This window comes from Motacilla alba, chromosome 4 (assembly GCF_015832195.1).
Source record: "Motacilla alba alba isolate MOTALB_02 chromosome 4, Motacilla_alba_V1.0_pri, whole genome shotgun sequence".
NCBI lineage: Eukaryota > Metazoa > Chordata > Aves > Passeriformes > Motacillidae > Motacilla > Motacilla alba.
Genome location: NC_052019.1, coordinates 48,312,474 through 48,328,354, shown reverse-complemented (window position 1 = coordinate 48,328,354; position 15,881 = coordinate 48,312,474). Strand labels below are relative to the sequence as shown.

Sequence of the window (15,881 nt, the reverse complement as noted above, 5' to 3'; positions counted from 1 at the left end):
AGAAGCCTTGAAAATCAGGACACTCATTCAGATCACCAAAATAGATGTAACTTTTTTTGCAAGCACACACACCTGAAAGCAGCAAGGTACGAATTTTGTTTCCCTGCTTCTTATGGTGTAGACTAAGACCAAACACACTTTGTAGACTAAGACCAAACACACTTGTCAGGATTTTTAATACCAGATGAAACTTGGCCTTCATTCTAGTCACTACTTCAGCAAAACTTATTAATACGTGCCTCCAAGCTTATATAATCAAAGGTACTCATCTAGGATTAGTGACTGCAGCAGGTGTCCACCTTACAGCTACATTTATATTCAATTATAGCTTGTTCAAAATGATCCCTTGAAAAATGCCTTCCATATTTGTCTTTGGGCCAAATGAGGACTTTGAACTAAAAACACCCAAACCTTTTCAGCTAGTGCTAAAAACAAGAAAACACTTTTAAAAGAAATAAAATCCATTTCCACAACTGAGAAGAGCATAACTACCTTCTACCTAATGGTGACCTTCTACTATAAAGTCTCCAAAATATCACTTCCAGATTCAGACAGCCTCTGTAATCAGAAACCATTCAAATTACAAAGAAATTAAAGAACCCCAACCAGTCAACCAAAAAATCAGGTTAATCTGACCTCTTGTGTTGATACTCTATAATGTCCTTTGGAAAGATGGTTAGAACTTATGTATGAATCCTCTTTTTTTTTTAAATTTGAAGTGGATTTTCATCTACAAGTTCTTGTCAGTTTTTAAATAAATATTCTGTTTTTATTGTTTTTACCATTATTCCTATTTCATCACAAATATCGTAAAATTCATCTTGTTCATATATTCCTCCTCCCCAAACCCGAAGGGCATTCATGTTAGCATCTGCTGCAGACTTCAAGAGTAGCCTTAGTCTGTCAAATACAAAAAGGAGATATGCAAGTTTTGTGAAGTTGTATTAGTTAAGAATTTCTAAGGTTACACAAAAAACAAAGAAACTAATGTCCCTACCACAAAAAACACCCAAATCTAAATCATTAGTAGGCAATCTATGACTTATAACTCTAACAGAAAGTATCAAAATACTCTGGTTTCTAAACCTGCATGTCTGGACAGTGCTCTCAAAAAGCAATTTTTTTGTGCAGAAAAAGCTGCTTGATCCTGTTAACAAAAAACAGATTGAGTGACACATGTGTAAGTGCTTTTACAGAAGTATTGGCAGGACCAAATTTAGAAATACTATGTTTTATTAATCATGTTGGTCTAATATTACTTGCTTTGTATGTAAATTACTTGAATTCAAATTCTCTTTAAACACAATCAGGAATGTATATCCCTCCTCCTGAGTTCTATAATGTAGAGTGAGAATAGGGGAGCAAGAGGGTGAGGAAAAATACTGAGACTGGGAATCTCATTTTAAGGGTTTTAGGCTTCCTTTTTCCTTAAATCATACTGGTAGCCTCTAAATTGCATGTGGATGCACACTGCAGCATGCCTTGTAGTCCTGTAGTTCCCCAATACCCCAGGGCAAAGCTTAGTCCAAGTGCAGCACAGCCCCCATCCAACCTGAATCTCTGGGGTGCTGTGCACTGAAATCCAAGTAGCCTAGATGAGATCAGGAGAAGGGGAGAGGCTGCCATGCACCCACATAACCCTGCACGATATGGGTTAGGAAGTGCACACCCTCTGACTACCAATGGATGTGTCCAGACAAGGTCAAACAGTCTGAGGATCATCCCTAAAAATACTCAAAAGGCCAGTAACTATGAACTGCAAGCAATCACCTTCCCACCAGCAATGGCACCTACATGCCTTGAACATCACTCAAATCTGTTCAGTTAATTAAGCCCTAATTCTGAAGCCTCCCCCTCCCACCCGCAACAATTAGTGTTCTACCTTGAAAGGTTTACCCACTAAAGCCAGCCTTTGATAGAGGGTGTAGAGAGAATCAGGAGGAGGAAAACATCATCCTTTATCCTTAGAGAACATCAAATGTGGCTTACGTGTCATAGGTCACTCTGTCCTGGAAAGAATCTGCTGGAATCCAGTTTGAGCCCTTAATAAAAATGGGTCGGCCATTGATTCTGAAGTAGAAACTCAGACCTGGTGAGCCAGGAATAGGCTCCTGAACAAGTTCTACTGTCCGAAAATAAACCTGTGAAGACATGAAACTTAGATTTAAAGCTGACAAAAAAGGAATTAAAAGGAATTAAAATAAATGAAGAAAACCATTACAAAAGGGATGCACAACCGAATAATAACAGCTCAGAATTGGTCAAGGGGTCAAAAGACATGTACTCATCTCTAAATTCCTGCTTGCTGAAAACACTCTGTAACAGTACTAGAAAGAATTCTTTCAATAAACCTGTTCACTTTTTAAAGTTTCTATCATATTAAGAGAGAGCAAGAGAAAGCATGAGGAAAAACTGTACATGTGCACACAGGAATGTAAGGAGAGACAGATGAAGTTTGGTTTTTGCAGAACTTAGTAAAAAGGCCAGAAATAGGAATACAGGGGTTCCACCAGATCAAAAACACCATCTAATCTGGAATTTTCTCTACCAGGAGACTGCAGCAGCTCAGTTTTAAGTCTTGTCCCTGAACGGATGCCATGAGATTCACACGGTACAAGCAAGATCTTCTCCTTTTACTGCTCTGAAATTATACTTTTTTAATAGATGTAACACTTACAGAGAAAAAAACACCCATGCAAACACAAACGGCAGTTTGCAAGTGAAGGGCCCTCTGGCCATCACAGCTGTGTTGGAACAGCATGATCAGCAATAATGACTCAGAGTGACCAGTTCGGCTAAATAAACACTTACTATGAGTAAAGTATTAAAGATAAAGCACATCTCAAGCGGAAGCAGAAGCCAAACTTTTACAGCTGCTCTTTTAGCCTAATATATGGCATTGTGATGCTGAAACAAGAAAAACTTCCTTTCTCCTGTTGCAGGTGGAATTAAAGCTCCCAGGAAATTGTTCCAGACGTTTTCTAGGACTTCACTACAAGTAAGAATGCTGCTCTGAGGGGTATCCTGACTGCACTGACACAGCCACGAGGGAGCAGTTAATGCACTGCAACAGCACTGACCCCTTATTTGTACAGGTGCCTTCCCCACTTGCCACATCAGCTCCTGCAGACCTTCAAACTCTTCCAGAAAACACCTCTTTCAGGGACACTTTAAACAAATTCTCCTGCATACTTGTTCCAGTTCAACTTCCTTAGGTCAGGAAGAAAACACATTTTCTTTCTTGCACCTGTTGTTCATTATCATAGGGAGAAAACTGGAAAATTAAATAAAGGGAAGGAAAGCTCACAGCAAATTTTAGCCAAAACAGGTTTGGATCAGAAGGGTAGGAACCAAATTTTTTTCTAAACTACTCCTAAGATAGCAACCACTCCTCTCTCAGATGACTATTTGCTTTACCTTTTCAAAAGGTCAGCTTGTAGAGTACAGCCTGTTCTCCCTCTGCCACAAGCTTCAGCTGAGGCAAGTATCTGTCACTAAACGAGGCTAAAATTAACCTAGTTAAGTACAAATGATACACCTGTCTTTAAGACAAAATGCAATTCTTTATTTCACACACCAGACATGGCTGTAATTCAAAAGGGAAATGATTAATCCCACTATGGGACTGCCTTTTCTGAACGTTCAGCTTATCAAAAATCACACATCTAGACAGAAAACTATTTCTAGCAGTAGGGAGGAAAAAAAAATCACCACTTTTTGCTTCCTCTTTGGTGCTTCTAAGTTAACGGGACAATACAGAGACAATGCATGTGACAAACCAGATGCATTAGCAGAGGTCGCAGATCACTGAGCTCAACCTAAACAGCTCTGCATCACAGGAGCAACCATTCCTATAATTTTGTAGACTTAGTTTAACAGGAGAAGTTGAATTTAAATAATAACCAAAGTTTCATGCAACTTTCGCAGTTACTCTAACTCCTGAAGGCTACAAAAGAGAAGCTACAGTATGAGTACTGCACTAGTGAAAACGTTCTGACCTTCCTACCTTGAATTCAATTCCTTGGAGAAAAACTCCTCAGTCTCCATTGTGGCTCTGTTTTTATGGCACAAAGTGGAATGGGACTCGCAGTTGGAGCTGCCAAAGTATTTGAGATGTCATCTTAATGGATGTCATCAGGCAGGTTGGGACTGTCTGAGAGTGCATTTGTAATGGATTATTTATATTACTAACAGAAGCAATGAGATATTGCTTTATTCCTGCTCAAGTGGAACTCCTGCAACTGGCCAAAACCAAGGCAATCTGAGAGGCTGAAACATTCAGCCAGGACCACCCAGACAGCAGGAGCAAGAGAAAAAGCTCCTTAGCCTCAGCTCACATTCCCAAGCCTTCAAGATTCAGCACAACTCTATTGTTTCTCCGGGGCGAGCTGGTAACAGCACATCTTCCTGTTCCTAATACAGCTTCCTTCTGCCTTGGAGGGTAAAAGAAGGGCAATGGGAGACAACCAGCATCTGGCATGCTTGGCTACGTGCCCTTCTGGCTACCAAGACCATGGCCACCTTGAAATCCGCCTGATAGAGCTTGCTGCCTGAGGGCTGAGCATTTCTCTCAGTCTCGGGGCACGCACAAGAGGCTCTCTAGCCACCACAGACCAATCAGCTGATTCTGGGCACAATCATGAAACAGATACCTGTCTTTTTAAAGCACATACAAAGGCTTTGTACACAGTTAAGTGACCTGTGGATCACATTTGGCATTCCCATATTTAGCAGTAGGAAAAGAAGTAAGGATGAAGATGCCTAGAGCTGAACTAAGATCACAGAACAACCCAGCGACCTAACAAATTAGCACACAGCATGAAAGTGGTGTGAAAACTACAAAGCCAGAAAGAAAGACTTCTGGAAGTCATGCTAAAATGCCTGGGGGGAAAAGAGTGTGTAAAGGGATGGAAGGAAAGACTGCTGGAGGCCAAAATTTTGAAAGTACAAAAATAGCCTTAAAAAACCAAAAACTCTGAGTACAATGCTGGAGAAATGAGCACACAGAAAGATGGAGAAATAGAACTGAAAAGCAAACAAATGCTTCATGGGGCAATGAAAGAGGTAATAAATGTGGGGATAGCAAGAAATAAGCAACTTATCAATAGCAAACAGGACTCTCCATCAAGAAAACCAATGTCACTGTGAGAAAACCAATGTCACTTTGTTTCATATTATCCTGAGAAACAAACTCTAGAACAAAATATTCAAATGGAAAACCAAACCAAAACCAAACCACATCCCATCCTGGATGTTGGCTTTTATTCTGCTTTGGTTTTCTGCTACTCTGAACAGGAATGAATAACTACTGCTCTGAGCCAAAGAGATTCCCAGCACTGCTGGCTAGAGCTCTATAGAGCTCCTGCAAGTACACACTGGAAGGCCACCCAGAAATATTCCCAAAGGATTAGCTAAAGTTTTGAAGACTACTCTAGCATGTCAGAATCCAGGAAGTAGTTTAAGTTAGGAGTATCCAAATCTGACACAAGATCAAGCTGTGCTTTCTCACACGTACAGTTCTCATGCTTTGGTTTTCTCCTGTCCGAAGTTAAGTAGATACTCATATGGACACAAACCACTTATGAAATGCCTCACCTCTATTTTTTTCTGAGGGCAAAAAAAAAAAAATCATGGAAGTAGGAAATTTATTCTTCCTGAATACAGTCAGTACAACATGGACAACAGAACTGACAACAAAACAACTTTCAGGAACATTAATCCCTGATTGTATCTCCTGAACTACTCAAAGTTCTTATTAAGCTATATGAATGTTGCTGTTCAGTCCTGCTGACATGAGAGAAAATTATGCTACAACATGAAAAAACTGCATACAGAGCCTTTCTCCACTCATACAGCTCTGACTGGGGGGTGATGGTGTGTGCGTGCATGTATGTTTGTCAGAATCCAAGACAGAGATTCACAAAACATGGGAAGGATGACCAGACTTCACACCCTAAGCTGTAAAGGCTTCATATGCTGGTTAATTCACAATGCCCACTATGTGGTGCATTTGCTTTTTTTTTCCCCTCTTTCCCCTTAAGGAGAAAAAAATAGGAGGCTTCTGTTGTAGACTGTGAATTTCTGTTGTAGACTGTGAAGTCCCCATGATCATATGCCACAGAGCTCATTGAAATATTCTGACACAAGCACCCAAATGGAAATTATTAGCTTTCCTATCATTGTGCAGTTTTCACACAGTAATAACAGAATTTTCCCTTTTAGACGCTTTACAGTTATATTTCCAGCAAGCAGTTTCTCCACACAACACATGCTGTGTTTACTTGGTGTGGGTTTTTTAATTGTTTCAAAATTAGAACACTAATCATAGCAAATAATAATAATTATTATGACTTCATAATCAAACTAGGGGCTAGTCCTATAAGGATACAACACCAGAAGCTACTAGTTTTCCTAAGTTTTTTTCACACTAACAAATGTTACAGCAAATAGCAGTTTAGATGCCTGGTGACCAGATTAGTTTTTAGTAAAGCAGTACACAACAGAAACATCTAATAAATGCATACATTTATGTGGTTGTTTCCACATGTTCATGACATAAGGAGGCCAGTCTCATCTCTAAGATTTTTGTTTCTAATGGACAATTGGAAATTACCTCCTCTAGGCTCCTTAGTAAAACCAAACAGATAATTAAACAGCCAGTGTGTTAGGTGAACCCTTAAAAACTCCAAAATACTACTTTTATGGTCGTATTTAAGACCTTACCTTTTCTTAAGCCGGAAGCACATCTACCACATTCTAATAAATAAATGTATGTTAGGTTTTTAGGAATGTGTCTATCCCATAAATTTTTACAAACTGAATTAGCAAAAAAAAAAAAAAATCTCAGTAATAAACCTTTGCATAATCTTACAGAAATCTAAAAGGGTTTTTCAGTGCATGATACAAAACCATGAGCACTGTATATGAAATTTAGAAGTGCTGTTTTCATAAGCTAGAAAACTTAAGAAGTAAAAAGTCTTTTCTCTTCTGAGGTTTCTGGTTAACTGTAAACCATCCTGCAGCCACAATATAAGTAAGGGCATCCATACAGGGTAAGACTACCAGAAAAGAGGTAGCCACACATTGTGACATTAAAAAACCTCATTTCTCATTAGCATTTTCACATGCATATTACAACTGAGCAAAATATTTAAGAGCTCTAGACACCCTGCTATGCAGAGCAGATGTCCTAACACTAACAGTGCAATGCCAGATGTAATTAAACTTTAGGGCTCACCTTTGAAAACTTCTCAATCTGGCATCCTGCCTCCATCATGAAAGTTGTTGTCATGTTGTATCCAGTTTGCTTTCCATGTCCATTTGGCCACCAAGCCTCCACTGCAGCACTCTGGAACATACAAGGGAGAAAGCCTGAGCAACATGTATAACAAGAGGTCTCAAATGCACCTGGGCTCAGGTATCTTTGAGTGAATTACCACAAGCCTAAGGAGGTTTTGTGCTTCAGCTGAGATATACTAACGTTCTCTCCAGCTGCAGCTCTGAGGTGAAAATCATTTAAAGAGAGAAGTGTGATTTCTTCTGCTCAAGTCCAGACTATTACTTCATTTTGTGTCCACAACAGGCCATGAGCACGCCTAGACATGCATGCACACATCTAGCTGCCACTCTTCAGCTGAGGTACACTGACACACTATTCCTCCAAACCCCAAATATCTGTGTCAGGAGCAACCATTGTTCACTGAGCTCTGTATCATACACCTCCTCTCATTGATCCTTTTACCTATCCCATGCAATATTCAATATACAGCAGTAACACTTTTCAACTGTGATTCTGGTAATATGTGACCATAATGACTGCTTCACTTGTGTAAAGCTTTTAAGTCAAATTCTTTCATTTGTTCAGTGGTTTTTTGCTTTGTCTCTCTATGTTTCCTAATGACATCATTAGTACTCTATGATTTTTACAAACATGAAATACAATCTCCAAGATGACAGAATATTTATCTTCACTCTAGCAGCCTACTTCTGCCGCTCATTCCTGTTGCCAGCATTTGCCAGTTGAGTGCAAAACACAAAAATTGTGGAAAGAAAGCAATAATGAATGCAACGAAACAATGGAGGGATCAGCACTGAATTTAGTTTTGCAAGGAGTCCCTCAATCTTTTCAAACAAATTGAGGCCAGAAAGCAGCCCAGCAATATATTTTGCTGTAGGTATACTTGGGCACAACTATGAATATACCATGAATGTATCTTTCAGCTTCTCCAATACAGAATTCTCACAACTGCTGGTGAGGAAACACTGATCTCTGTGCTGCATGGATACAAACAGAAGCACAGACTCAGCGAGTGCCTCGACAACAAGGGAGTGTTCGCAGCTGCCTGGAACGACTGGATGTCTCATTGGTCACTAATGATGTCACCCCTCAGCTCAGCACTAGCTGATAAGCAAAATCCTGTCACGTTGGCAGCACAGCACTTTGCATGGCAACCGCAGGAAGGCTGATACACATCTCAGCGATACGCACCACTCGAACACCTACTGACTCCACAACATCATCTGCAATAAGCTGTTAACTAAAAATACATTTCTGGTGAGGTCTCAGTATCTAACATGCACCACACAAGTCTGTGTACAGAGTAAGGGCTGTGTTAGCCTCATCAATACATGAGAACACATTTCGGGGCTTCTTATAAAATCAGCTGATGTGAATTCATGCAGCAAAGCCTTTTGTGCACAAAGAATAATGAAACACGGCTGCCTCTGCTCTGAAGGAAGTGCTTCCTTTCAGACTTGCAGTTGCACTATACTAACAGATCTCTTCTGAGGCTGGGACAACTAAATAAGCAAAAATAATTTTTGAAGTTTCACTTTGCAGTGCCTGTTTAATGTAATCCATTAAAAGGCTAAGCAGAGGCTCATGGTTGCTTTAAATGAAACTGGGTATTGGTAATTGCTCATGTAACTTGCATGTCAGATGACAACAGCAACAAAAACTGTATGTTTCTATGCTTCTATGTCAAAATAAAACAAAGCACATAAGCACACAAGTCACAGAGTGTGCACACTGGAACATAAATACCCTGCTTGCTTTCTCTCCACACAACAACTGACAAGTGAACTCAAGAACACACACGGTCAAACTGGCAAAACAGATGCAGCGTTACACAGCAGTGCAGAAAAACAGCAGTGCCAGTAAAATACAGAAGAGCTTGAAGGCAGACCCTCTAGTGCTATTAACTGCCAGTATTGTCAGAAGCCCCAAATTCCTGCTCACAGCACATTATCCACCCATAAATGTGTGTCCTGCAGCAGTGAAGCTACTGTGGAGAACTCCATCAGGTGTGGCTCCTGCTGCACCTGCCAGGGCTCCCACTGCCCACTGGCTGGAACCTGATTTTTTAATTGAGTTTGCTCCTCATTAGAGCACCTTCTACCAGTCAAAATTCCTCCTGAGATTTGCCTACCCAAAGGACTGCAAGCGAATCTAAGGAGTATTACTCCACAAAATTTTCTTTTGCTTTTCTTTACCTGAAAGTAAATAAATATCTACTGAGGAGCTTGAGGAATGTTTCCTCTCTCTCCTGGGAGAATCCCATGTATTGTAGTATATTCTGGTCCCAATCAGTCCAGTAAACAGTAGCATGTGAGATACCTGCTGCCAGTGAAGTGAAGTGACACAGGGTATCCAAAGGTTATTTACCTAAATAACTCAAAAAAGGTCATTTAGCAGTGGCCAGTGATTACGTGACCTTTTTCTAAGGTTTCATCATCTTTTAGCAGTGAGCTACATACCTTCACAGACATCAGATTTTAGAAAGGAAAAGAACTGTGTTCTCCTACCCTGTAAGGGATACAGAACTGTTGTTAAAAGTCAGGAACACAGTAAGGAATGGGAAGGAAGCCTAAAACTGGCATGGAGGCAGAAAGTCACACTGGAAACCAGGGGAAACATTATGTAGCTGAACTAGCTCTCCACACACACCACTTTACCTTGTTGATGTTTACAAGCAGCACAATGGTGCCTTCTCCAGGTTGAAGTTTCACACTGAACGTTTGCTGTGTTTGTAACTTGGGAATGTTCACAGTCACAAGACCTGCAATTGGCTTGGAGCTGACTACATCAAAAATAGACTCGACTTCAAGATACCACAGATGAGTACTCTTTTCTAAGTGAAGAGAGAGAAAAAAATGGGAATTTAAGAATTATGTTTATATACCTATTTGTTAACATGATCTTTCATTAAAGAAAAAATTCAGAAACATAAGATTAAATTTAACAATTTTTATGCTGTGTCTGAACCAGCCTACATGGTCAATCTGCTTATTTAGTGTGTTTGACATCTGAGTCCAATGGAAGAGAACAATGCAATATGATTTCTGTTTTTTAACTCTTTTTTAATTCAAAATCCATCCGGGCTTTTTTTTTTTTTTTTTTTTTTTTTTTTCCAGAGCTCTGAACAAAAGTCAGAGACCTTGACACCAGTCACTGCATTAGGAAGGAATTTTTTCCCACCAACTCCCATAGACATTGTATTTGCTTTTAGTCAGCACTCATATGAACATGGTACTCTTTGGGAAAGATTGTAATCACAAGCCAGTACAATCACTTTTGTCAATGAAACAAAAACAGTATTAACAGAAAACGAGCTGAATTCATCCCAGACTCACTGGACAAAATGAATGGTGCTACACTGGGGATGAATTGGGCCCACTGTGTCTAGACTTGACAGGCTATATCTTTATGTCCCTTCTCCCACCCATGTGTCATGAAAGAAACAAGTTAATGACTTCCCTGAGATCTCTCGGAAGTTACCACAGAGCATCCTCTCTTTTACAGAACTTACTGAATAAGGATAGCCAGGGTCAAGGGCACTCAAGACCTATGTGTAAATTTCCCACTAACTTCAGCAGTTGAATTGCCTAGCTACTAACACAGCCTGGCTAATCCTATACTTCAAATATTGCAGATTAACGTATAAGTAAAAGCAAACAAAACAGAAAACAAGGAGAACTAGAACTAAGACACATTTTGTATACCCAAACTACTAATAATTTGCTTTCTCTTTTCATTTATATAGTCTAGCTCTCCTTCCTCCACAAGAGAAAGAGAGCTCACTCCAAAAAAAACCAAAGAATTGCATTCAGCCTTGGTGTGATTTTCACTGTTTTTCATAGAATGAACAGCAATGACTGAGTTCCCAAGTTTGTATTACACCCAGTATTACCCAGTGAAGACCAATTCTCTGAAATGTGGAAAAGGTTAAAAAGCACCCACCCTACAAAGGTCAGACATTACAGTGTATTCTTCCTCCCTTACAAAAGCATATAGAAATTCCAACCCATTCCTAACTGCCTGAACTGTGGGGTCTAGGCTGAGAAACCAAGAACAATGAATCTTTTACGGACTCAGTGGTCAAAAGGCTGTGACACTAAATCTGATGAACAATAGAAGTACACGCAGCTTAAATTCAGGTTGTTCATTAACTCTTTTTTTTTCAAACGTTATTATGTCTGAATACTAATAAGCTCTTGCTCTGGTTCCAAGCCACTCTCTGCTGAAGGAAAGAGGTTTGCTCTCTCCACTTACCCAGAGAGCAAGACTTTACCTACCAGAAGGTGGAGTTGTTGGAATGTGGGAGGGACCAGAAAAGATTTGTACTGTAACTAAATTTCAGAAAGCACACAGTCTGTGCTGGGGCTTTCCATGGAAATTCCAGTCACATCAATTCTATTCAAGACCTGCAGCTATTTCAGGACACTTTAAAAGCAGCCATGGAGTGATGTCTTCCTCTTTTATTCCTACACAACAAATCTATTCCCAAGGGCCAAAATTCACCCCAGTGCAGAGGACCCACGTGCTAGCCTGTATTCCACTGGGTTCAACAGGCTGTGAAAAAAAGCACGTGGGTGGTCTACAACTGGGCATATCACCATTTGCAGAAAGTTTCAAGGGAAAATTAACTACTTTTGCACAGCTGCAACAATCTTCAGGACAAAGGAAAGGAAAATCAGAGACCACTGCAAGAGAGGAAACTGGTTTGGTAAGTTAGGTACAAGAATGCAGGAGGTTATCCTCTCCAATTGCAGCTTTAACAATTATCCTTGCATAGCACAACTGCTTTTCTCTCTCAGACTTCATGTTGCATCCTGAAAACTCAGCACTCTGAACTCTGCTCACTGTGCATTTGTCCTTCCAACACAAAACTGAATTTCCATAGCAGCTTTGCCTTTGTTTGAAATGAAAGTGAGACGAAAGTGAGACATATTTACAGGGAGTCTTGGTGAAAATGCATGCCAATAGAAAGGAAATTTTTCAAAACCAAAGAACAGGTGCTAATCTCAATTATGCTACATTTATTTCTGCAGTTTTTCAGGGATTTTAAGAAAAAAAAAAGATTCTGAATTCTAACACTTTTAACAGTTATTGTTTGTATTGAAGTACTGTTTCAATACCTAATAAAGGTGTGTTCTGGAAAGAACTACACACAAAGTCATAAAAAACCTGTAGAACACTTCCTACGTGACAATTAATTTGGCTTACCGATAAAATGGTTTGTATTCTAAAGGTGAAACCAATAACAAGAAGAAATAAGAGACTTACCAAAGAAAGGAGTTACAGAAAAGTAAATCAGGTGATAATGGTTATAGGCCTCAATCCTAACATCTTTCCAGATTCCTTGAGTGGGAAAAGAAGGGCCCCAATCCCAACTAAATGAACATTGCTCCTGGAAAACAGAATGATTATGTTACAAATGCCTGTTTTTCACATAGACATTGATGCCATGGCAGAAATAAAAGACATTTGCTACCTGGGAATAAAATATTGACATGCATTGAAAAAATTTTTCCAGTTTCCATAAATCCAGAAGACCCTACAGTATTTTTTTCTTACTTCACAACCAGAACTTTGCTGCTACTACCTGTATTATACAAAAAAATTAAATTTTGTATTAAATGTCCAGGTAGAGAGAAATTTTGTATTACCAAAAGAGCAAAACAACACTTAGCATACCACTAAAAAAACACCAACAAAACTCCAAACAGTAAAGATCAAAAAAACAATCCAGGAGATTACTCTCAATTCAGCTGTGAATTATCTTAGTTTGTAATGTCAGTATTTAATTGTATACCTAAAAGACGAACTAAGCAGAAAACTGACAGTTAGAAATGTTATAGTATTCTAGAAGAAAAGTATCAAATTAAAAACCATATATGAAATAGTTTATCTCCTATTTTTAGTTTTAACACCACAGAGTAATACAAGGAAAGAAATGGATATGTCTGGAGTATTTACGTAGTTCAGTCATGTTCACCGTTTCTCCCCTTTTTATGGTTCTCTTATACAAAAACAAAGGGAACAAAAACATGGGAGAAGTAGCTTAGTTCTGGTACTAACATCAGAATAACTGTCAGAATTATAAAATGCTGGTCAGGCAGAGAAGTACGTACACTAATTTCCATTTAGCTGTTTTCAAACCTGGTCAGACCTCTACTTAACAAATCCCTTGACAACATCTATTCAGCTGCCCTCCAAGTTTCACACAGCCCCAGCCCCCAAAGCAAATACAATAGATCTCCTAAAGTCTTGTACAGTGACACACAGTTCTAAATTTAGAGACTAATAACTTACAGCCAAGGCATACTAATTTGGGCAAACCACATTGCACAAGCCTGGCCTATCCTTGCATTGCCAGTCAGCCTCCCTGTCTATCAAACTGCAAAAGAGCCTTCCAGGAAGAAAGCACTGCACCTATTTCAAGCAGAAAACCAGGGATAACATATTCTTAGAAAACATGTCCAATTGGAAATAATTTTCCCTTTATAAAAAATAAATAAATGAATCACTGACAGATTGGCAGGTTTCCCTAAAAATACTGCAGAGACTGCTATCAGAAAGAGTATGTCACAAGAACAATACATCTGTATCACTGGAGTACATTAGCAGTGACAGGTTTGTGTTCTGCCACAAACTCCTAATCAGATTTAGGTAAGTTTACTGCACTTAATACTGCACCTGAAATGTGTAAATAGCTCTCCATTGCTTTCAGATAGGAAACAACCAGCTTATAGCAATGTCCTAGTATGTTTGTTTAGTTTTAGATGTGACATACCTGCTGTTGTTGCCAATACCTGGAATTCAAAATGTTTCTGGAAATTTCTGAACCAGTTTCCAAGTACACTCAAAAAATTCATTTGAGGAAAAAGCACTAGGGTACTTTCTAACAAATTTAAAGGTATAGTTCAGTGAAGCATAAAATCATTCCAGGTCTCTTTTGCTCTATAAATAAGACTACACCTGAGTAAGTGCTCTATTCCTTCCAAGCCTCTCCTTGCACTGATTTCTGAGAAACACAGTGGACTCAGAAGAACTAATAAACTTTCTAAAATGTAGAGAAAATAAAGGTAGCAGCAAGCAGAAATAAAGACAGCATCTTAATCCTAAAGGATCTTTCCAGGACAACACAGAGTCCATGTTAACATTATTAAATTTTAAAGGAAATTATATCCAGGCTTAAATACCAGATTTACAGAATCCTAGTCATTTTTTGAGGAGACTCTAGAAGGATTTCATTAGAAAGTTTGAAAATAATTATCAAGAAAGGCATTCAAGAGGAGACAAATATGCAAAAATTCCCAGAAAGAGAAATTAGAAAATAAGATCATCTAGACATTGCCTCTATCTGCTGCAAAGCTATCAGAAATACATGAGATGCTACTCAAATGATAGTTTGCCTTGAGTCAAGTTTTAACAGCAAAAAAGCCATATCTTAAATCAAAGTTTCTGAGTTTCATTAATTTATATTACACTGTTGTTTTCATTGAATATGCACATAGAAGTCACACTTCACACACCAATAAGATGAGAACAGGTCCCCAGTTAGATAACACTTCTTGGGACATGCCAGAGCTGCCCAGTATAAATAGCACAGCACATGAGCAACAGCAAACACTCACAAAGCTGCTTGGATGAGATTTTTACAGCCTTGGCTATAACACACTGCTATTTGAAACAGTGAACTCCATTGTCAGCATACACTGCTAAACCCACCCAGTGGATCAGAATGGAATGATTGCACATTTCCCAGTGCTACCTTGCCCTCTTAGCAGCAAGTCTCCTTGCTGACTCTTTGATGAAAACAGCCTTTTAACCATTCTTATCACTTAGATATGAAGCCTGGCCTTCTCATGCCTCCTGTATTGTCAACATACAAGACTACAGGTTTCTGGGGGGGATGGGAGAAGGAAGCTGCAATGAAAAATATGCCCTACTTATAAAACAACATTGCAGGTTTCAGAATACAACTGTAAGGACAGCTTGTGGTGCATTCCTCTTTCCCAGCCTGAAGCCAGAGACAGACAATTCTGCCCCTACCTTTCTGATGAAATTAACGTGGCACTCTCCTTTCTGCACAGGTGGAGGGCACGCCGGGGGGATGCTGTGTGCTTTGTGACATCTGCTCTGCTCCGCTGCGTATGAAATGGCTGACAAGAACCGGACTTCAACGAAATTGACCTCCTGGATCACACTGGTAATATCAAAGCTCTAGGACAAAAGACAGAACAAAACCATTACAGTGCTGACATTTATCTATGAGATTTATAATCACTATTACACGGGGATTTTAATACCATACATATATTATTCAAAAGCTTTTGAAATACAGTCTCAGCATGCTCTGGTTTTGAAGGAAAAGAAAAGCTACTTTGTAAACTGAAAAAAAGAAAATACACAGGAGTGTTCTAGAAAGAACATCTTTGTTTCTGGGCAAACCACTTTGCTCACACCAAGCTCTCATTGCAGGCTGCAGCACTTTGCTTGCATGGAGAAGTACTTGAAGGACAAGAACAGCAAGAGAATTTTTACCCTCATTCCTCATCCAAAACCCATCTGCATCTTTGGGAAGACACCTTATTCC

At 39.3% G+C, this 15,881-nt stretch overlaps 1 protein-coding gene across 12 annotated transcripts in view; it reads right to left on the bottom strand.

The window, feature by feature from the left end:
- MANBA (mannosidase beta) overlaps window positions 1-15,881 on the bottom strand; it is a 58,656-nt gene that overhangs the window by 23,085 nt on the left and 19,690 nt on the right. For all 12 annotated transcript variants that reach the window (XM_038136296.1, XM_038136298.1, XM_038136297.1 and 9 more), the window contains 6 exons: window positions 15,338-15,508; window positions 12,566-12,689; window positions 9,955-10,130; window positions 7,238-7,348; window positions 1,990-2,141; window positions 783-900 (listed from right to left, as the gene is read on the bottom strand). In XM_038136296.1, the coding sequence (XP_037992224.1) occupies window positions 783-900; window positions 1,990-2,141; window positions 7,238-7,348; window positions 9,955-10,130; window positions 12,566-12,689; window positions 15,338-15,508 (852 nt within the window). The remainder of the gene's footprint in view (window positions 1-782; window positions 901-1,989; window positions 2,142-7,237; window positions 7,349-9,954; window positions 10,131-12,565; window positions 12,690-15,337; window positions 15,509-15,881) is intronic.